We start from the raw sequence: 20,747 nt of genomic DNA on the forward strand, positions 1-20,747 counted from the left end.
TTTCAGTGTCTGCTTTTCCCAGTAGCCACTATCAGTATCAGGAATGGGGACACACTTTGGGGTACTCAGGATCAGGTTTGGCCATTTAGGCATGAACTAGTATTAATAATGACTGTGCTGTGGTGTCTTTCTACCAGGCACACACTCTGCAGAAGCCAAATTAAAAAAAAAAAAAAATTTACATATCCAGGTCATATTTGCCCTTTTTATACCTCTAATCAATTCTTTATGTATTATGCAGTAAGTACATCCTTTCACATGACCCTTATGTATATTTGATCAGTCATTTACATTCCCCTGTGCCAGGATGTGCTCTTGCAAATACCTTTGTAAGACACTTGGTGTCTTACACCTGTGGGCATGATTTTCATCAGTCTGTTATCAGCCACGTTCTCTAACATCCCTCCCTTCAATCTACAATTATTATTTTATCTTTTAGTCACAGAATATCCTGAGCTGGAAGGCACCCACAATGATCATTAAATCCTTGGTAGTACTGTTTCAGTAGCTGTATCAGGCTGCAAGTCAAACTTTCAAAAGGTTAAATGTTGATGAGACAAGTACCTCCTGTAATTAATTCATTCAAATTTGGTAAAACAAAGACCTTGGTGACAATGTTTTAATCATACTCAGTTTTTATCAACTCGATAGGTCCCTGAAAGTACTTGCAAATCGTTGTCCTTTGTTTAATATGGGTTACCCCAGTTTGAACTAGATCCCAGGCTTCAGCATGTGCTTAGGCTTGTTTGTCATCTCTCTCTGTTCCAGCCCTTGAGCAGCAGCGTGTCTCCATTTGCTCCTTATGTCACTCACTTCCACGTAGATTAAGTTGTATTGCTGTTTATGAATGCTATTTAGGGGAAAAAAAAATGTTTAGCACTTTGAAGCCTGCCAAAAATTGGTGTAGACTCTAGAAGGACTCTCAGAATAAAAACCATGAATATTAACTCATAGAATTAGAGTGACGGGACACCTAAAACTGAAAGAATGTGTTCTGTTGGAACAGATTTTATCGCAGCTAACCCATACAATGTCAATTGTATTATGGATAGACACTTATATAATGTGCTCAGTCTGTGGGCTTAAATCTCTCTACTCGAGTATAGGCATAGGTTGCTTCTTTACAGAATGTAAATGCTTTGAGGAAAACACAGGACTTCCTCCAAAAGAGGAAATCTTACCATCATCTTTTTGCAGCAAAGCTACTGTCTCACACACAGACCAGATGACTTGCAAATGCTGTAGAGAGGACCAGCAGCACCTAGAAATTAAATCTTGGTGCTCTGAATCATGATTAACCGACTTATTTTTTGTTTATCCTCTCTTTACTATGTTCTGTGAGGACAAGCAAGACTTTTTGTCCAGTTTTAGAAGGATAATCTGAAGCACAGAAAACAAAATTGCTTTTGAAGGTGAAGCTGCCTCACTTGAGGTATTCTGTGTTGTACCAGCATTAGGAGGTACACAGCATCGGAATAGTAAGATATAAGCCCAGGGGAAGCATAAAGTCTCAAAAAGCAAAACAAAATCTTCAGTGGAAAACAGTGAACCAAATTCTAGTAACAATATATATTAAATAACAAACTCCTTTCACCTACCCAAAGCAAATGAAGAGCACACCCAGAGAAATAAAAAACTCATACAGAGGGGGCAGAGGGAAGTCAGTTATGGAAATTGGGTGGTGATATAAAGTGGTTTTCCTTCAGTCACTCTTACAGTCACTGGAGTTCATCTCTGGAGGTTGACTTGGGGTTTCAAGAATGTATTTTGTATAAGCTCTTTGTATATAGGGAGTCATGAAAAATCTGCTTCCTACTTTAGGCACCCTAAAGGTAGGTTTGTGTGAGGAGTCCTTTGACTTTCCAGCGGTAGAGCCAGTCGATAGTGCAGCAATTGGTGCATTTCTGGGGGCGCTGGGGAAGTGTGTTCGTCTCTGATGTGCCCTTTGTTGCAAACAAGAGGACATTGGGTAGCATTATAGATCCTGAAGGGCACCTTTTTAAATTCAAGATCTGTATAATTTAAATAGGGAAAGAAAACAGAGAGAACAAAAGGGTCACAGACCTTCCCGAGCTCACATAACACTGTGAGAGTTTGTAAGAGAGTTGATGCAGTGTTCTGAAGATGCAAAGCTTCGTGCAAGTGTGAAGTAGTAGCAGAACTTCCAAGCAGGTTGTAACTTCAAAATTTAGTCTTGCAGGAGTGTTTATTAAGATTTATTTTGCAAAGGCAGAGTTGAAGTGAGGTCACGCTTAAATAGATGATCCACAAGAGTCTGTGCTGTATTACCAAGGAGGAGTTTTTGGGAAAAAAGGGAAAGTGCCGTGTTATTGCTGAGATTGCCCCATTCTGTTGCATGAAAATGTATCTTGACACATTTTTTAAAGGGAGCCAGCCACGAATTAATCTAAACCTCTTTGAACTTAAGGCCACCTGTGGCATCAGCTTTTGCTTGTGAGAAACTCAGCCCCTTTACCTTGTTGCTTAATAGGTTTTATTTTCTCCTGCAGTGACTCCAAGTGCTCTTGAATATGGAAATCTGGAAGCTGCTTCCCAAAAGCAGTCTATCAGATGCTAATACAGATTTATTTCTGTCATGTGCAAATGTTTATGCCTTGTATTCATTTAATATATGTGCACTGCATTGTGCGTAGTTCTTTTCTAGGTTTGTAGTTCTTTTCTAGGTTTTACAGCTTGTACAAAGGTGTTAGTCAGGAGTTTGGTGTAATACTGGCTTAGAAGGCAGAGATAGCAATGCTCCACTTGATAAAGTCCTCTACTCTTCCAGTTTCTGCTGAATTTATGGCCACAGGAGTAGGGACACTCTGAATGTCACCAACGTGGTCTGAAAGAGCTGTGAGCCCCTAGCATGCTGTTCAATACTTCAATTTTTTGTCTGCTCCCATTCAGTAGAAAACTGATGTTATTTACTTCAGGAAAGGACTTCTAGAAACATTTTCAAAAATCTGAACTGAAAACTTAGGGAAAATGCACTGTTTGAATTACAATCAAGGATTTTGATTTGAACTTCTTTGAATGCACATGCCTTTGTCTCCCTCAAAATGCACTTCTGGGTGTTTATCACTGTGACATTGAGGTTTTTATAGTGCTCTGAAGTGCTCCAGAGGAAATGGAGAGTGCTTTAATACTGCTGATTTACTCTTTCAGGTCTGCAGTAATTTCCTTACTGCCTAATTATAAGGCTTGGTTTAATTTACTCTACACATAATGTTTACTGATGCACATATGGTTCTATATTTCAGGAAAATATGCCCATATCAGGTAGTTTTGGGTAAGCCTGCAGTGTGTAACATTTTCATTAAACAAAGGAAACTTTGATCTGCAACATAATACTCATGATGGACTTTTTATTTTTTCTGGCAAAACCCACGGTGTAGTAACTACGGTTGCTTCTGCTTTTTGAAACAGGACTTGATTTTATCTTTTTTTTTTTTTTTTTTTAACTGAAGTTGTGAGCAGAGGTTGGCCTTTCAAAGTGCCTTGTGAAGAATTAGGAGGCAAAACTCAGTGACAGCTCTATTGCATTGGAAGAGATTACTGCACATAGTTTGTGTATTATTCCTCAAATAATGAGCCTTCATAAAACCTCAGATATTTCAACAAATCTTTGTGTTTAGAAGATGCCTACCTCTGCAATCACTGCAGTGGAACAAGTCTGGAGTTTTTAAACCCTTCTTGATAAAAGACATTGTAAATGTGGGAGAAGCTCAATAGAAGTGTATAATGTTGCTACATTATAAATAAAAACCCCCACAAACCAGAGAAAAAAAAAAAAAAAGACAAAAAAACCCATCAGAAATGTGTTTCAAGAGATTTCTGTTGATAATAGTTTTATATAAAGAAGCTTTCACTGTTCTGTAGTGTCAGCTCAAGAATGACCTATAGTCACATCAGCTAAAGGAACTTAGAGAAGCTTGGATTCATAACAACAGCTTCAAGTGTTCATTATCAATAATGCAGTAGCATGAGGTAGGGTGTACTATAAACATGGAAGAAAACATAATCCTTTTCCAAAGACTTCTCTAATTCCATCTTCCTAATGGCTTTATGAGCAGTGGCAAAGTACATACAGTTTAATTGCCAAATGGGATTTCAACATTGCATTTGTTTCTTAATTGACATTAATTTTGTTCACTAACTATTTCCAAGTGTTATGAAATATCTTTACTGTTATGTTCTACTTGATATTAAGCAACCAGATATAAAAGATTTTGTTTCCAGTCCGTACTGTGTAAAAATTACTGCAAAGGAGAAGAAAACAAAGTATAAACAAAACGAGGAAAAAGACAACAAAACCCCCAACAAAACAAACCCAAGAACAAAACCCAGGCTGTGATCTCGCTGCTGTAAGGGCCTTTTGAAAGGTGTGGATGATAATTGATAGTATCAGATATCAGTCATCTCTGTCCATGGGGCAGGATCCGCTCATGACTCTGAGTGACTCTTGGACAGGATGATGAGAAATCCATTTTTGCAGCACGCAATCAATTTTTAATCTTGTTTCAGCTATTGTCTGGCACTCCAACAGACAGCTCTACCCAAGAGCTGTCATCAGCTTCCACTGGGCTCAGTCTCTAGGTCTTGGAGAAGCTGATGCCAATATTTACTGGGCCAGGCTGTTCATGCAGCTGGGTTATGTGGGACTGCAAGTGTGACACATGTGGCATTTATTGTATTAAACCTGTAATGCTTATTGGAACTGACTATTCATAGTGAGGATAACTTCATCAAGTATTTTCATAGAAAATTTCCTTCCCATCTTGACCAAATAGCTATTTCGTCTCCCCAAACCAGCTTTTTCCCTAATTAGTTTTCTTTATTTACTGTATTTGTTTTAAAAACCCCATAAAGTTCCAAAGCCACTTTACTTAATTTAAATATCCTTTAAACAGGACCTGAGACAATATATGAAGCTGTACCGTATGTTGTGATTCTTAATTTAATCTTTGGATTTTTAATCCATTGTCTCTATTCTTCGTCATTGTCCTCTTCTTTGTCACACCTCTTTTACATCAGACCTTTTAGGTTTGCAGTTTTGGTGACATTTTTGACTCTTTACAATTCTCTTCAGTTTTCACAAGGTTATTTTTCAAAGTCTTATCCCTTTTTTTTCTCTGCTGGGGTCACCTCCTGTGGTCTTTCCCTTCTTTGTTCCTACACGTAATTTCCTGTTCTGCAATTTCATCCTTCCACATTCACTTCATCACAATTCTACCTTCTCAGGTCATACAGAATGCAAAAGTTAATCACTGTCTTTTCACTTCTGGGTTTTTTTGACTTTTGACTTCACTAATGCTTTTCACTTTTAGTTCAGTTCCTACCTGTATTTCTGTTTTTCCCACATTTTTGATTTTAATCTCTGTACTGTCCTCTACCTGTTAATGCCCTGTATAATTCTTTATTTTTAGAAATAATAAATATTTAGTAGAATCCCAGCACTGCAATCAGAGTTGGGTCTTTATTGTTCTATCTAGACATGAAAGACAGACTTCATACCCTGATAATCTTCACATGTTTGAGGGCTGTGTGTTTATCATTCCCGCAAACATACATTTTTTTTCTCTGCTTTTATGTAACTGCACTAATATTGTTAGCAAGCCTGAGGCTTCCTCTCACTGAAAAATGTTTTTTTGGAAAGGCAGTATAAAATTTTTCTGCCATGAAAATTGACAAACCACCCACCTTAGCCCCTCAACAAACCCCAACAAACAAACAAACAAATTTAAATCAATGGAGATTAAGTACCTAAGCACTTGGTAACGGGTTTTTTCCATGCTTCGGGCCATGTACCATTTTGAGGAATCCTTTGTAGTGGCCTATGACTAGGAGGAATATTTTTGTGTGTGTTTCTTATACTCTTTCAAATTTCTGGTCAAAAATTGTCGCTTTAACTTGCTTTCTATTAGTAAATTCACCCCAAATCCTTTCCTAATTATGGCAGTTTTTCCTTAGAGAGAGGAAAGCTCACACATGGAAAAATATATTAAGAATTTCAAACTGAAAGAGAGCAGGTTTAGATTAGATTTTAGGTAGAAATTCTTCCCTGTGAGGGGGGGGGACACCCTGGCACAGGGTGCCCAGAGAAGCTGTGGCTGCCCCTGGATCCCTGGAAGTGTCCAAGGCCAGGTTGGACGGGGCTCAGAGCAACCTGGGCTAGTGGAAGGTGTCCCTGCCCGTGGGAGGGGGTTGGAACTGGATGGACTTTGTGGTCCAGGGTATTTCATGATTCTAATAAGTATTACCTGTCTTTGTAACAGCATTTCTTCCTGATTGTTTTATCTTAGGCTCAAATCTTACATATATGTATTTACTGTATTCCATAAATCTGTAGTTTGAGTGTCCAAGTGTGATACATGTTTTAAATGTTAATTTTTTTGCTGTTTCGTCTGCCAAGACATAATTGGTGGTGTTACTGTCCCCATCGCCCAAGTTACCATTCTTTGGTCACATCCTCGTGTGACACAGTCTGCAGAATTGACCGAGACTTTCTCTTTAGCACTGTTCTGCAGCAGCTTCTAATGGTCACTGCCGTATTTTCCAGAATTCAATTTCACAGCATAGTGGGGTGACACAGCTTAACTGCACTGGAGAAGGCTTTATTTTCATCCCTTTCAATTAAATTAATGCCTGTTTGGGAGCGCTCTGCAGGTGCAAACTGGAGCTGGGTTTCAACGCACGTTAAATGGAAAATGGGTGAATAAGGTGCTCCTTGGTAAACTTTTGTTACAGGCAGCTCTGTACTGCCAGGCTTTATAAAGTTTAACAATCTGTTGGAGTCATTAATCTCCTGCTGTGGCTTTACCTTCCAGTGTCAGGATTAGACATTTAATTCTCTACTAGACTGGAAGTAGCACTGAGACATTTTGGTTCTAAAATTGTTATATAGCCATGGAAAACATCATTTTGGTGGGCATTTAACCTCTTTGAGCTCAATTACGGCTGTGAACCGACAATGATAAAACAGCCCTAAATAGTGCTTAGAACAGTAGAACATGATGCTATCAAAACCAGCAACTTGACTGTGCACCATAAACTGACTAAACTGACTGAACTGGAAAGACATAAAATCTGCCTGTGGTACACCACTGATACTTTCAGAAATATTTGCAGGTCTTGATGTTTTCCTTCTATATTTTTTGGTGGTCTGGCAAATTTATTAATCTGTTAGCTTTATATTCATTAATAAAGTTTTTTCTCTGACAAAATGAATCAAGCAAGATCTTCATTTAACGTGCTTCCTCCTCTTATAAATGAACTTTCATATAGTGGAATTCATGCTTTGAATTCACCTCTAAATTAAAAATCCAGTGGGGGGGAAAAAAACCTAAAGCATTGTCTTATGAGTAATAGTGTGTGTCATAATATTTGTATCAGAATGCAGCATAAATTAAGGCATCACAAAGACATTCTTTAATGCAGGTGCACGAGCAAAGCTCTCGTGCTGCTTTTGGAATAAAACACGACGTGCTTTTGCAGCTTGCTTTATGACCATTCAAATTCAAGTCACATTCCCTTCTGATCTGACGTTACCTGGATGAAACTCAAATCTCTGGGTGCACAAGCCATCTCTTAGGCTGGACTTTGTTGCAGTATGCACAGGAGCACACAAGATTCGTTTCCCAGTAGTTATTTACCTTGATGAATAGCCCTAATTGGATCAAATAGACTGGTAATGGTGAGCCAGTACTTTTAAATGTCTTGTCTTGTGCCATTAGTATTACCTTGTCATGTATCCATTTGAGCTCTTGGATGAATGTCTTGCCTTCATACTCCTGTCACATTTAACAAATGATTTTGTCAAGTTGCTCTTTATAGCTTGTGGTGAAGGATGGCAAAATTTGTGGTCTCCTGCATACATAAAACCCGTTAACTCTACCTTTCAACTTCAATGCAAGGGCGTCCTAAAACAGATAGCAAATTCCTAAAGAAATTATCATGCCTGTTTACAAGAGGGGCCAGAAATATTCTACTGTCATCTATGATTAACACAGCAGAAGAAAAATTGAATGTATTAATTTTGTAGTTATTAAACTTGTGACAGTCAGAATTCAGATTTTTTTTTCAGCTGCTGGAATTACCAACCTCAGAGGACAACACAGAGTTACCATTAGAAACAAGATACCCATTTTATGCATTCATTTTGATTCAGAGAGAACTCTACTGTATATTTACCATGGTAAACCCCAAATTGCTGGTTAGCTGATGCTCTTGCTGTCCTTTTTATTGATTTCTGGTATGTGGTTGTAAACAAACAAAAAAAAGAGATATTTAATACTGATGAAAATAAGCTGCTCACTTGAACATCCTGAGACTACTCTTACAATTCCATGGGGCATATTGTTATAACCCGATCTATAACACCACATTAGCTTATATTAAAAATCGAATTGCTTGTTCATTGAATAAATGCAAGCCTTTGGAACAGATCCCTCCTTATGGAAGGATACAAACAGAAAAATGTCAGTGCTCATTTAGCATTTAAAGTAAGTTTTTTCAGTGCAGTGGACAGTCGGTTTTTACTGGCACATACAGAACTTGAGCAAGTGGATTTTTTTAAGGATTTTTCCCTGAGAATGAAATAGAAGAGACATGGGATTTTTAAAAGCTTTGTGCGTTCCTTTGGAAGTGCTACCATTTGGCCTTTTCTGGTACACAGTGAGCATCAGAGTCTAGCTATGGGTACAAAAATGAGGCATCTGACCTGGAGTTTGTGAGCAAGCACTGGGAAATGGACATCTGCAGAGGGGAATTATGCAAATTTATGATGCACCTTCTCTGGCAGTATTTCTCCCTTAATGCTTGCTATAGGTGAAACCCTTCATTTAATAAGGAATCACAGAATATCCTGAGTTGGAAGGGACCCACAGAGATCATTGAGTCCAGCTCCTGGTTGTCCTGCACAGAACAACCCCAAGGATCTCACCATGTGTCTGAATTTTTAAGTTAAAAAATTAATATAAATTTATATAAATACTGACTGGAAATCTGTCGGCCATAGAATGCAGGGAGCTGTGCTGGTGCACTATTCTCTGACACCATCTTAGAATATTTTTTCTTGTTTTTCTTGCAGTGTTTTGGTGTACTTGGAGCAATATTAGTATTTATATTGAGATGGTACCTATGAAAACTATTCATGGATCGGGGTCTCATTGTAGGAGATGCTGTGCAAGCAGACCCAAAGCATGGTCTGAAAGAGCTTTTAATGTAAGAATAAAATCAGAGTCAGCAAGTGGGTATCAGCAGATTGATGAAAGAAAAAATAAGGAGTACAAGATGAAAATGTAATAGGTGGTAGCAAACACACACCAGCTTCCAAACTGTTGACAGGTCTCTCATAGATGATTCTTTTCTTCTTTTTGTCTTGTTTCCTCCCCCTGTTTGTAGGTGTTACTGAGTTAGCTATTCTGAGTGCCTTTATTCATTTTGAAAGTGGATAAAAAATGCTTCCAGGTAGAATCTGAGTAGAATTAATTTTTAAGGAGAATTGAGAACTGCTTGGTACATTGACTGCTTCAGTTGTGATGGAAATAAAAGGAATACCTCCTGCGAGCACATAGATGCTATTTTGCTTTGCTTGTTTTTACTGCACCACTCAGGGAATGAATGAAAATATTCAAAGTTAGCTTTCCCCTTATTCAAATAGAGCTGAGAATTGCTGTCATCAAACAGCAAATGTGTCTTGGATTGTGTGTTTGCAATGTCTAACAATAGGCTAGTTTTCAGTGTGATTGGGTGTTTTTATGGCACCTTATCTAGCTAAAGTTTTCTTGCTTGGACTGCAGAATAGAGAAAATTACCTTTCTAGGTGCTTCATCTAACTAAAAACGCATGATTTAAGGAGACTAATAGCTACCCAGGCCTCCAGGCTGAGTAACTCCCAGCTTCTGTGTGAGTCCACAGTTTTTCATTCTTAACAACCCAAAAGCTGGAGAAAACATAATCAAGATGTTTCTGATCCACAATCCTGCAGGGCAATTAAGCTTCCAGGAAGAATTATTTAAGATTTCAGTCATCCTTCTGGCTGTCTTTCAAATTTTAGTGAATTTTGACATTAATTAGTGGACATTAGCAAGGTGGAGAAGAAGTTTGTGACATCATTCTTACAGTAATATTGTTTCAAACAGATGTTTTTATGGACTAGCAGGTGTTAAATCTTCAGTAACTTGCAAGGTGGATTTTTCTTCCTTTAGAATAAATTGTAGTATGTTTTCTAATCCGCCTGGAAAATGCTTAGAAAGATTTTCTGTTTATACCTCTTGGAGCTATTTGAATGGGAATACAAAGCACAAGGCATCTGCTACACAAAATATTAATTATTGCATGGAATACTTTTCACTGGAGGAATTAGAGAAGGCTTAGAAATATTCAGGCTAATATTTTTAATGGTTGCTTGAAGTTAAGCTCCTTAATCCATATTTGGCTTTTTAGTGAGCTGAACTGTTTTTTCAAGTAGTGTGGAGCTTTCAATTCTCATCAATTTGCAATGTCTTATGTGAGTTATCACCATCATTCTGTACAGACCATTCAGGCCAGTAGGATTAGGTGTATGTCAGCACAAATCCCAGGAGGGGTTTGCAGAGCCTAGACCCTCAAGTTTTTAATTTTGCTTGCTGGAAATATTGGAGAAAAGAAAGCAAAAAGTCCAAATTCCCACATAGTGCTGTGAGATGCAACACATCAGGCCTTAAATATGAACAGTGGGAATGTGTGCTGATAAAGGCCCTTTATTTACTGGTGTGCTCTCTTCTGTCTCAGCTACGGAAGGCAGTGATGGATCACATATCGGATTCATTCCTGGAGACCAACGTCCCATTGCTGGTTCTCATCGAGGCCGCCAAAAGCGGGAATGAGAAAGAAGTGAAGGAATACGCTCAGGTCTTCCGTGAACACGCCAACAAGTTAGTGGAGGTAAGTGACCTTATTGATACGGCCAGATTTCCATCTGGCACCTCAAGGAGAGACAAGAAAAGTGATAAACTGGGTGAAATGTTAGAGGTGTTGTTTCAGGAGTTTTGGTCAACTTTATCCTGGCGATTGCCCAGGAAATGTTCGGATGACGAAACAGAGGGCAGAGGAAAGTGCTGTGTTTTTGTAGTTCATTAAAGAAATTGAGCTTGTTAGAAATGGTGTTTCCAGCAGTTTGTCAAAAGACATGAGCAACAAGAAGTAAATTTCAGTTCAGCTTCACTAACAGTACAATTGAGCTGAAAGTCTATTAAGTAAAAGGCAAATAGGTGCTTCACAATCTGGTCCTGGCCAAGGACTGCTCTAGACTTAATTACTTGTCAGTCTGAACTAAAACAGAGAAAAGGACATATAGAGAAGGCACAGCCTTAAGAACATATATGATCTTGAAAGGTTTGTATTTTATAGATGAATATATATATTTATAGTATCTTCTCTTTCTGAAGAGACACACTGTGTAAAGTCTACCAATGATAATTACAAATCTTCAGGGATGATATTGAAACGGCTTTATTCTAGCATGTGGAGTATAAAATATAATGATTGAAACCTTGGATGCTCATTGAATGGAGTTTTAATAAAATGATGATAATGTTTGTCGCAGTTTGCCCTCTAGTAGACCAAGAGCTATGAAAAATGGTCGTGTTTTAAAAAACAAATAGAACTCAGTGATTTGCTTGATAACATTGTGTGGTATTTTTCTGTACTAGCAGTATTTTGAAGACTTTGTAGCCCCTTTGCAACCTACTTTCTACTTACACCATGTGCTATTTAGCAAAGGGAAATGCTTAGGGAACTACTGATCTGACAAGTACTGAACTATACCTTTGAATATCTTCCGTTAAAACAGGACTCATCCTAATTCTGTAGTGCCTGAGCTGAGACAAAGAGTAAGGGTTTCTTGGTTATTATTGACTAGATCGGGATAGTTCCCTGACAAAATAAGTGTCTGGATGTGTTTTTGCAGTGGGTGTGTGTTTTCAGGTGTTCTGGAGCATCTCATTCTTGCTATGTACTAAACAGGGAGCCAAGGTACCTCATTCTGCCTCTGGGAATCAGGTGTTTGCTGTAGTACTTAACTTGCAGGTGCCTGAAGGCAGGTCCTGGGGTCTTGCCTTCTAAAAACACTAGGTCTAAAAGGGTCTAAAAGCTCTGGATGGATTCTGTGCAATGCTGAATACAATTGGGTTTATTGCTGTTTTCTGCAAGAGGAGCACAGGGCTGTCAGCAACCTTCAGTGCCAGCCCCTGTGTATTATGCAAAGATTTGTTGCTGCCTCCTCATGACTGGAGCTGTGGCAATGAGAAAGGAAATAGCTGGTAGGTATATAAAGAGAGGAAAAAAGAAACCAAACAAATGGAAAACCCCTCCACAATGTTTGTTCATAGTTATATTATAGTGGCAGTGGAGTGTAGGCTTATATGCAATGAACATATGTGGGGTTACTGTTATAGCAGTCACATCCTCCACAGATTTGCAACAAAATGCTGCAATGACAGGTCTAATAGCATTATTAAAAAGTTAAAAATAGCTAAGAAGATATTTTAAAAAATATCACAAGAGGTAATAGCATAAAAGGAGGAAAAATACCTTTTAGGGGTGTAGTTAAAAAAAAAAAAAGCCAAAAATTCTCTGCCAGAAAAACCCACAACTTTAACGGGAAAAAGAAAGAACTGTAATGCTGTTAAACTTTCAGAGGGAAGCTTTAGGTTAGATCTTAGGAGGAAATTCTTTATTGTGAGTGTGGTGAGATCCTGACACCCCCAGGGAAGCTGCTTCATCCCTGGAAGTGCCCAAGGCCAGGTTGGAGCAATTTGGGATAGTGGAAGGTGTCCCTGCCTGTGGCAGGGGGTGAGACTGGATGGTCTTGAAGGTCCAGGCAGTTCCATGATTCTGTGGTTCTATGAAACCCAGGCAATTCCATGATTCTGTGGTTCTATGAAACCAAACAAAGAGGAGTTTTAGTTATTTAACTTTGGGTTTACAAGCCTAAGATTACATTAGGTTTGTATTTTAGACCGAACTGGAGGTTGGTTAATGATTTTTGAGATGTGGTTGTCTTTAGGTACCCCACCAAAAAGCAACAATGATGGTACCAATTGATGTCTCGGGCCTAATACCTAAGATTTTTATTCCATTTAGGTTGTTCCAGACTGTTAGAAGCAGATTCTTAATTGAATCTTGTGTATCTGTGACAGCTGGTACTGGCTTGCGAGTTCATTCTTACTCTTTTCCAAGGATGGATTCTTTTAGGTGGATCTTGCCCTTTTAGTTGTAAGAACTATTTCTGGTTCAGGTAAAAAGCATCTTGAAGAAATGAATTTCTAGTGCAAGTGAAATTTTTAACCCCAGATTTCAAGTTCATCAGACTGAAGAAGCAAATACGTATTTGGAATATATTTATGTCCCTTCTACGTTAGATTTTTGCACTTCAAATAGTTTCATCATTTTTTACTTACTGATGCACAATGGAATCTTAGCAGATGGACTTCTATGGTTTTGTGGGTCAAGTATCTTGCAAATAGTGAAGTGTGGTTTAAAGATGAGACATAATCAAGTGACTATGAAATATGCTTTCCCAGGCGCGGGGCCAGAATTGCTTGCTAAGATATGCAAACACAGCTCCACTGAAGTGCGTGGAGTTGCACTTGCTCACGTTAGAGGAATTTGGCACTGCCAGTTCAATACTGTGAAAAGTCTGTAGCATTAATCATTAATTTTCAAATCCGAATCTGAATTCCTTGGATGTCCTACCAAGCTCAATAGACAGCCTGTCAAGAGGTCAGGGAAAAATAATACATGTTTTAATATTTCTTTACACAAAACCTACATTTTTCCATCCTGACTGAAAAACATGCACTTCTTGATATTTTTTCAATAAAAATAGCAGAATTTTCTCTGCATAGCCAATACAATTTTAAAATATATTTTGTAAGTATGAGGCTTATAGAGTTAACTTTCTTGTACAGTCTGTATTGCAGAATATTTAAATCTCTCAAAAGCTCTTTTCATTATATAATATTTTCCCTTCCCCACCTCTTACCCTAACATTAATAACAGCAAGGATGGATTGTCGTTTTTCTAGACATTCACTGACAACTAGATTTGTCTATGGGTTTTGTTGGAAACACAGAGTGAGGTGTCACTTAACTATAATGTAAATCATACAAAATAAAACAAATTGTCATACAGATTCTGGGGGTAAAACAATATAATAAAACAGAATTTAGATGTTACCGCTCCAGGCTTGGAGAGGTGACTCTTTTCCTTGGAATCATCTTTTAGCAGTCATCTCTTAGGTTTTTTTCTGCCTTCTGAAACTGAAGTTAGAGAAGTGATGGTGCCTTTCCAGGTAATGATCTTTACCTCATGAATCCCTTTACGGTTTTTAAAAAATAACTTCTAATGACTGAAAGTAAATGCCTGAGTTGTAACGCCAACTCCAGATGTGACCTTGGGAAGTCATTTAACCTCTCTGCCCAAGCACCTTCATTAGTAGCATAAGGTTAATGACAGATAATTCTAATACCTACCACACAAAGGCACTTGACTGATAAATCAGCTCAGATTTATTCAATGCATCTATCAAAGCACTGTAAGGAAGCTAATTAATTAATTTTCATTATTCCGTTTGGTAGAGCTTCCTCGGTTTAACTGTTGGTCCTCTGGACTGCTTCTTGAAAAATTAAATTATAAAATCCAACAGGTTTTCCTGGTAGGTGAAATTCAACATCCGGTAAACACTTAAGAGCCATGGTAGCAGGCTGTTCAGTTGGAATTCAAATTATAGTGGATTGGATCAGACTTTCCATTCTCAAAAGGATGGACATAAGTCCAAGATATTTCTACTAGTTGTTTCAGTTTGGGGAGTTTCAATGCTTTTATGGAAATACTTCACCATTTTCGTGGTCATTAAGCATTTACAAGGGTTAAATTCAGTTGCATTATTCTTATTTCCAACAAAATTTGAATGAGGGGTTTTTTCTTGTTCAGTATGAACTGATGAAGTACCAGATTTAAAGCACCTAAAAATGAACTTTTGAAAAGTCCTTTACCAGTTTTTCCTGATACCAGTTTTGCATGAATTGATTTTTATGAAGAATTTTGTGGAGCCCGCATGGATCTATCAGTTTCACCTCATACAAACTTAAAAGATTTCTGGGGACATGACAAATAATCAAAGTTGCCTTGCAAGAACACTTGGCCAGTGCAAGAACTGTGTTAGGCAATGGTTTATGGTGATTTAAAGTTGATATGGTGCATGCAAATCAATAGTATCATAAGGTTGGATGGTAATTTGTAGCAGATGAAATCTAACAGCACCATTCTGGTTTTGGTTTATAGTCTCTTTGTGCATTAAGTTTGCAGGAGCCTTTATTAACTTTCTCCATGTAATTGCCACTTTGAAGAGGATAACGGGGTTACTTTTGGGACATTATGGGTTTGGGTTTTGTAATTTTACAAAAAAGAAAAAGGAGAAAAGAGTTTGAACTTCTTTATGAGACACAAAGCAGGCTACCCTTCATTTTCTAAGAATTGTATTATTTGAAGCTCCCTAATTCAGACTAACTGCAATCTTTCCCATCATAAATGTGGAAACAGGCTTGCATGCTGAAGACAGGAGGGAAGAAAAAATCACTGTCAGTATGCACAGCACATAAAACAAGAAACTGGACCTGCTCAGTGACCCCTTCTTATTTGATTTGGTAATGAGAGGAAAGGGGGAAAATTGAGAAAGAAGGTTTTACTCTGGTGGTCGACAATGAATTTAATCTCAGTTTACATCAGCAGTAACAGAACTAAATCCAACCCAGTATTTTTTCTTTCCATAAATACCTTTTTAAAAAAGCACACAGAGCACTTGGTTCATAAGAAATGGAAAACCACACTTCGGGAGTGAAGATCATCTGTGTAACTCTGCGATGCACGTGGGGCCAATGGAGTGCTGAGACTTCCCAGTGTGGCACTTCAGCTCACTTCCACGAGGTGCTGGTGGCCTTCATAAGGAATAGATGACAGTGTTTTATTTGTGCTTTTGTAAATACTGTATAAATTAATGCACTGACAGATTTTAATTTACGACAGACAAAACCCAGATGAACAAGCCTAAGAAAAAAATTTGGCTCATTTATATCTGCAACTTTAGCTCAAGGAGCAAAGAATGTTCCTGCCGATATTTTCACACATACTTGAAATGTTCTGTTCTTTTTGTTTAAGTGTACACTGCTGCTACATCAGAGTACACACCTAGCTGTTTGCTTCTGATAATGGAGAAAAAGTGTCAATATTCTGTCATAGCTTCTGCATCCAACTTGCATCCTCAAAATGTGTACATCCCTGGGTTTCCTCTTACAGACTTATCAGCTTTTACTCTCATATTTTTCTTTTAGCTGACATTAAGCTAGATAAGAAATACTGTTTAGGAGGTGGTAATCCTTGCTTCTAATCAAGAAGTGTTAAGAAGGTAATGGATTATTTTAATTCAAGCTCTTCAAGTTGAAAGATTTTATTTCAAATTAAAGCTGTGAGCTACCTTTGTGTCCTAGTGTTTCATCTGCTCAGTTTTAATTTCCGTCCTAGGCCTTTCTTCCCTGTGTGGGCAACAGATGTTCTTAATTCCTAGTAAACATCAGGAGTGCATTGACATAGCTAAAGCCACTAGTCCAATTATTTGCAAAAAGACAATGAAAAGTCTGACTGAACTCTTCGAGAGAAATTCTTGAGTCCCTCCCACAGCCAGATTTAGTGACTGTTTCTCCTCCTTGGAGAGCTAAATGCCTTTGAGGCAAAATGAACTCCAATTCTTTCAGGACAGAACTTCCTGGTAATGCAGTGTCATGGGTGAGCTCTTTATCCTGCCTTTTTTACTGACTTCAGCCACTGGATAGTGGGAGTCCACAGGGATCCGTGCCAGTTTCATCTTCTGCTGTCTCGATTAACGCTGAAATGGAATCAAAGTACCTTACAGACAAGGAGGGACACAGAAACATCTGCTGCTTGTGACTTTTAGAGCCTCTTGTGCACCTGTCCCTGAAGAAAGCAGGTTATTAAAGGAGGTAAATACTCGTTGTCTGCATTGTCAAGACTGTTTTTGTCCAAAAGCCAATGCTGCTTTCAGGAAGAAAGGGTCTTTCTCTGAGGCTTGGAGTCTGCTGTGAGAGGGAGCAGTTGCAGAACCTGTCTGTGATCTGTAAACTGCATTGTTAACACAGAAACAGGGGGGAAGTTAAATAATGTGTCATGGAGAACTTGGCTACAGCAGATACTGATACCTCAACATCTGCCCTTGACAGGTTTGTAATGAAACCAAGGAATCCAGGATGGCTGGAAAGGGAGGAGCTTCCTTATCTCGTGGCTACTTTGGCAATTTGGCTCTGTCCCCAAAATTTCTTCCTTCTGCACCATGAGACTATTACCATTATCTTGAGTAATCATTTTCTGTTCATTTGTCCCTTTTTTCTTAGACTGCTGCACTTCTACATTTCATAGCAACTCCAGAAGGGTTGAAGGATAATTTTATTTGTTCACACTTATTTCTGCAATGTGAATAAGAAGCAAATGCTACATAAAGTTAGGAACCTGTGGGCAATGATGATGTTTTTCTTCCTTCCCAGTCCAGTACAAGATTAAAAATTAAATTTGTAAAAATACTATCTAGTAAATTGCTGCAGAATCCCCCATGTCAACTTGAAAGCATTTCTAACTTTGGGATTGTAAACATAAAGCCAGTGCTGGGCTGGTTCTGTTATCTAATTTCGTGGAGGTCATCATTTGTTAGCAAATGACTGTCGTGTGGTTTTACACCTTGGAAAAAAATGCTGGAGGATTTCCTACCAACTAGAGTGTAATTTGGCCACTTCTTCACATTTTTTTCTGTAATTCTTTCGCATTTTTATGTGTATTTTATTACTTATTTTCATGAGAAATACCTGGTTATCTCCTTGCAGCAAAATTTATTTGTAATAATTTCCCAGTATTTTCCAGTTACCTGATTTTTTTTATTTTGGATAATTAACTTTTAACCATGCTTATTTAAGACCTCTGTAAAAGAGATCAAATGAATTTACTCCCATTTTAATCACTAAGTAATACTTCTAAAATATTTTTCTAGTGAATAACACCCTCAGAGCAGGGGACTCACTTCAGTCTGATCATGCTCTGTGCTGTGTGATTCATATTTTCCCAAAATAAAAGGACTCCTACAAACTCTAGTATCCATTTATATCTACTATCCCATACAATCACACCCCAGTCTGTGTGATTTGTAACTTGTTAATAATACAATCAAGAGCTCTTGGTACTTTTGTTAATTAATTGATTGCATAAATTAATGATTTAGCTCCTCCAAACTGGTTGTTTGAATTTGTAACATTAGTATACCAAGGTGCAATACAACATGTGGCATGTTGGATGTTCAAAGGGGATATTTTCTAGACAGCCCCACCTAATTACCCTCATTCTTTGTGTTCAACTCTCATATCCTATTTGATCCAGTGTTCCATCTGTTCCCTACCCAGACATGATGTTTTTTCCCTTGTGCTTCTTTGAAATGGGTACCTCAATCTGTCTTCTAAATTCTGTGTGTTGGATTAATTTTTGCTACTCAAGATAGGTTAACATTTTATTACTCTGTATAAAGTTTAGTGGCTTGGTCTTTGCTCTGTGATGTATTAGCAGGGTTATATTTCAATCAGTAAATATTAAGAACTGTGCTTTTACATGAGCATCTTACACTGTAAGAGCTTAATTAAATAGCCTGTCCTAGAGCACAAAATGTAAGAGAAGTAACGGGAATGGTGGGGAATGAAAGGAGGAAGTACAGGAATCTATGCTGGTATTCCAAATTCACAACAAAGTAAGAAATTAAACAAACAGCTCTAATTACTATAGAGAAAGGGAATTTTTAATTCACAACTGAGCTATTTCAGGGTAGAAATAGAGGGGTAGAACTATTTAAGTAGCCATAAAGTTCAGTAAAAGCTGTAAGTACTTGTGAGGAAACTGAAAAAAAAAAAAAGCATTTACAAGAAAATAGTGAGTCAGAAATACTGGAGAGCATTCAGACACGCTCAAAAAATGAGTAGATACCCAGAGAAAATACATGTCAAAGATTTGAGCACAGAATGGCATGTTTAATGATGGAGTTTTGAACTGATGCAAAAGAAGAAATTGTAATCTTTTGTCTAGAAATCTCATGATCTTGAACAAAATTATAGCAGCTTTGATTTTAAAAAATATTGCAAGCAAAATACATGTGGCAAATATTCGAATACAGACAACTGAGTAATAAAAATGGTTTATTAATTTATTAATCCAGAACGAAATATGCATCTAAATCCCAGTATCACAGGTACACTGGAGTTGCACTGGAGTGTCTCTGTTGCTTCAGCTCATGCAATGTGTGGGTCAGTGGATTTTAGCCCCGTTTTTTCCCTCTATCCCTTTAGCTGGATTCTAAGAAGGATAGTGGTTATGGTAAATCTGTCATAGGTATATCCCACATTACTTCTTTTGTGTGTTTTCCTCAAATTCCAGGTGTTTTCAGGAATAAAATGCACCTTTTGCCATTTTGGATTGGTTCTGTAACTGTTGCTGTTGTGTTCTGACACCAATAGTCTCAGCCTTGAAAGGCCTGTGCAGCTTTAAAATATTTTTCTGTCAAAGCAGATGCTCAAGACAACCAGTAGAGTCAGACAAACCACATCTTTTTTTCTCCCAAAATAGTTGTTACTTGGACAAAATATGCATCTCTTGCTGGAAGCTTTTGCTGCAGAATTGCATGAGGGAAATTTTAGGAGAAATCAGGATGACAATACAAATGGACAGAGAGCAGGCTGTGAGAAATAGGAATCTGGGAGAGCTGCTGGGGTAAGAGAAGGTTTTAGGTGAATTTCCAGTGAATTTATTCATATCTGTTTGTAATGCTGCTGCTGAATGCCAAGCACATATGGGGATAGATTTTTTTTTTTTTTTAATTTTTTTTTTTTTTACTTATTGACAGCCCATGGATTTAACAAGAAAATTCATCATTTCATGTAGTTATGGATCCAGAAAAAAGATATTCTCAGTCAGAATTATCCTGGGTAAAAAGCTGAGCTCAGTTATGAAGGAGAAGATGTGTTGGAAAGTCTAATGAGATAAAAAAGCAGCAATCTCATTCAAAAAATATCTATATTTTACGGAGTAAAGTACCATAAGCCTAATAACAACTTTTTCTAGTGTTTAAAAATTATTTTTTACCTTAATTAAATTTCCAAAGATAAAACCAGCCACCTCACTATTCTGTTAGAATAACATTATAACAAATGTGTGGATCACGCTTCACTAGAAAATCCTTTATGAAATATTGATGATAATAAAGAAGGACTGACTCCATGGCTTAGCATGAAAAAGCATTGGTTTCACTGCTTTATTTCCAAGCTAGGCTTTCTGAAAATCAAATAAAACAATTAAGTGGATTTTCTTCAAAGTTCCAGAAAGTTTTTCTATGGCCTCAGAGCAGGCAGGAGGAACTTCAGCCTGGGGACAGCTTCTTAAGAAACTTTTAAGTAGCCGAGAAAACGATTTTAGCATGAAAGTGTAATCTCAACAGTAAGTTTAGTTTCACAGTACCCAGGTTATAAAACTCCTGTTGTGATTATCCTGAAGTGCTTCCAAGACTTCAAAAGTTGAGGAAAAGTGGTTCTTTAAGCCTTAATCTCTTTACAATGTTAAGCACAAGATAGAGAAGGGAGGAAAAGTCAAGATTTTATCAACGCCTG

General features: G+C 37.7%; 1 protein-coding gene across 4 annotated transcripts in view; it reads left to right on the forward strand.

Annotated features, from left to right (window-relative positions):
* Positions 1-20,747, forward strand: part of CTNNA2 (catenin alpha 2) — a 462,414-nt gene that overhangs the window by 352,459 nt on the left and 89,208 nt on the right. For all 4 annotated transcript variants that reach the window (XM_048304875.1, XM_048304874.1, XM_048304876.1 and 1 more), the window contains one exon: positions 10,777-10,929. In XM_048304875.1, the coding sequence (XP_048160832.1) occupies positions 10,777-10,929 (153 nt within the window). The remainder of the gene's footprint in view (positions 1-10,776; positions 10,930-20,747) is intronic.

Source organism: Corvus hawaiiensis, chromosome 5, assembly GCF_020740725.1.
Source record: "Corvus hawaiiensis isolate bCorHaw1 chromosome 5, bCorHaw1.pri.cur, whole genome shotgun sequence".
Lineage (NCBI taxonomy): Eukaryota > Metazoa > Chordata > Aves > Passeriformes > Corvidae > Corvus > Corvus hawaiiensis.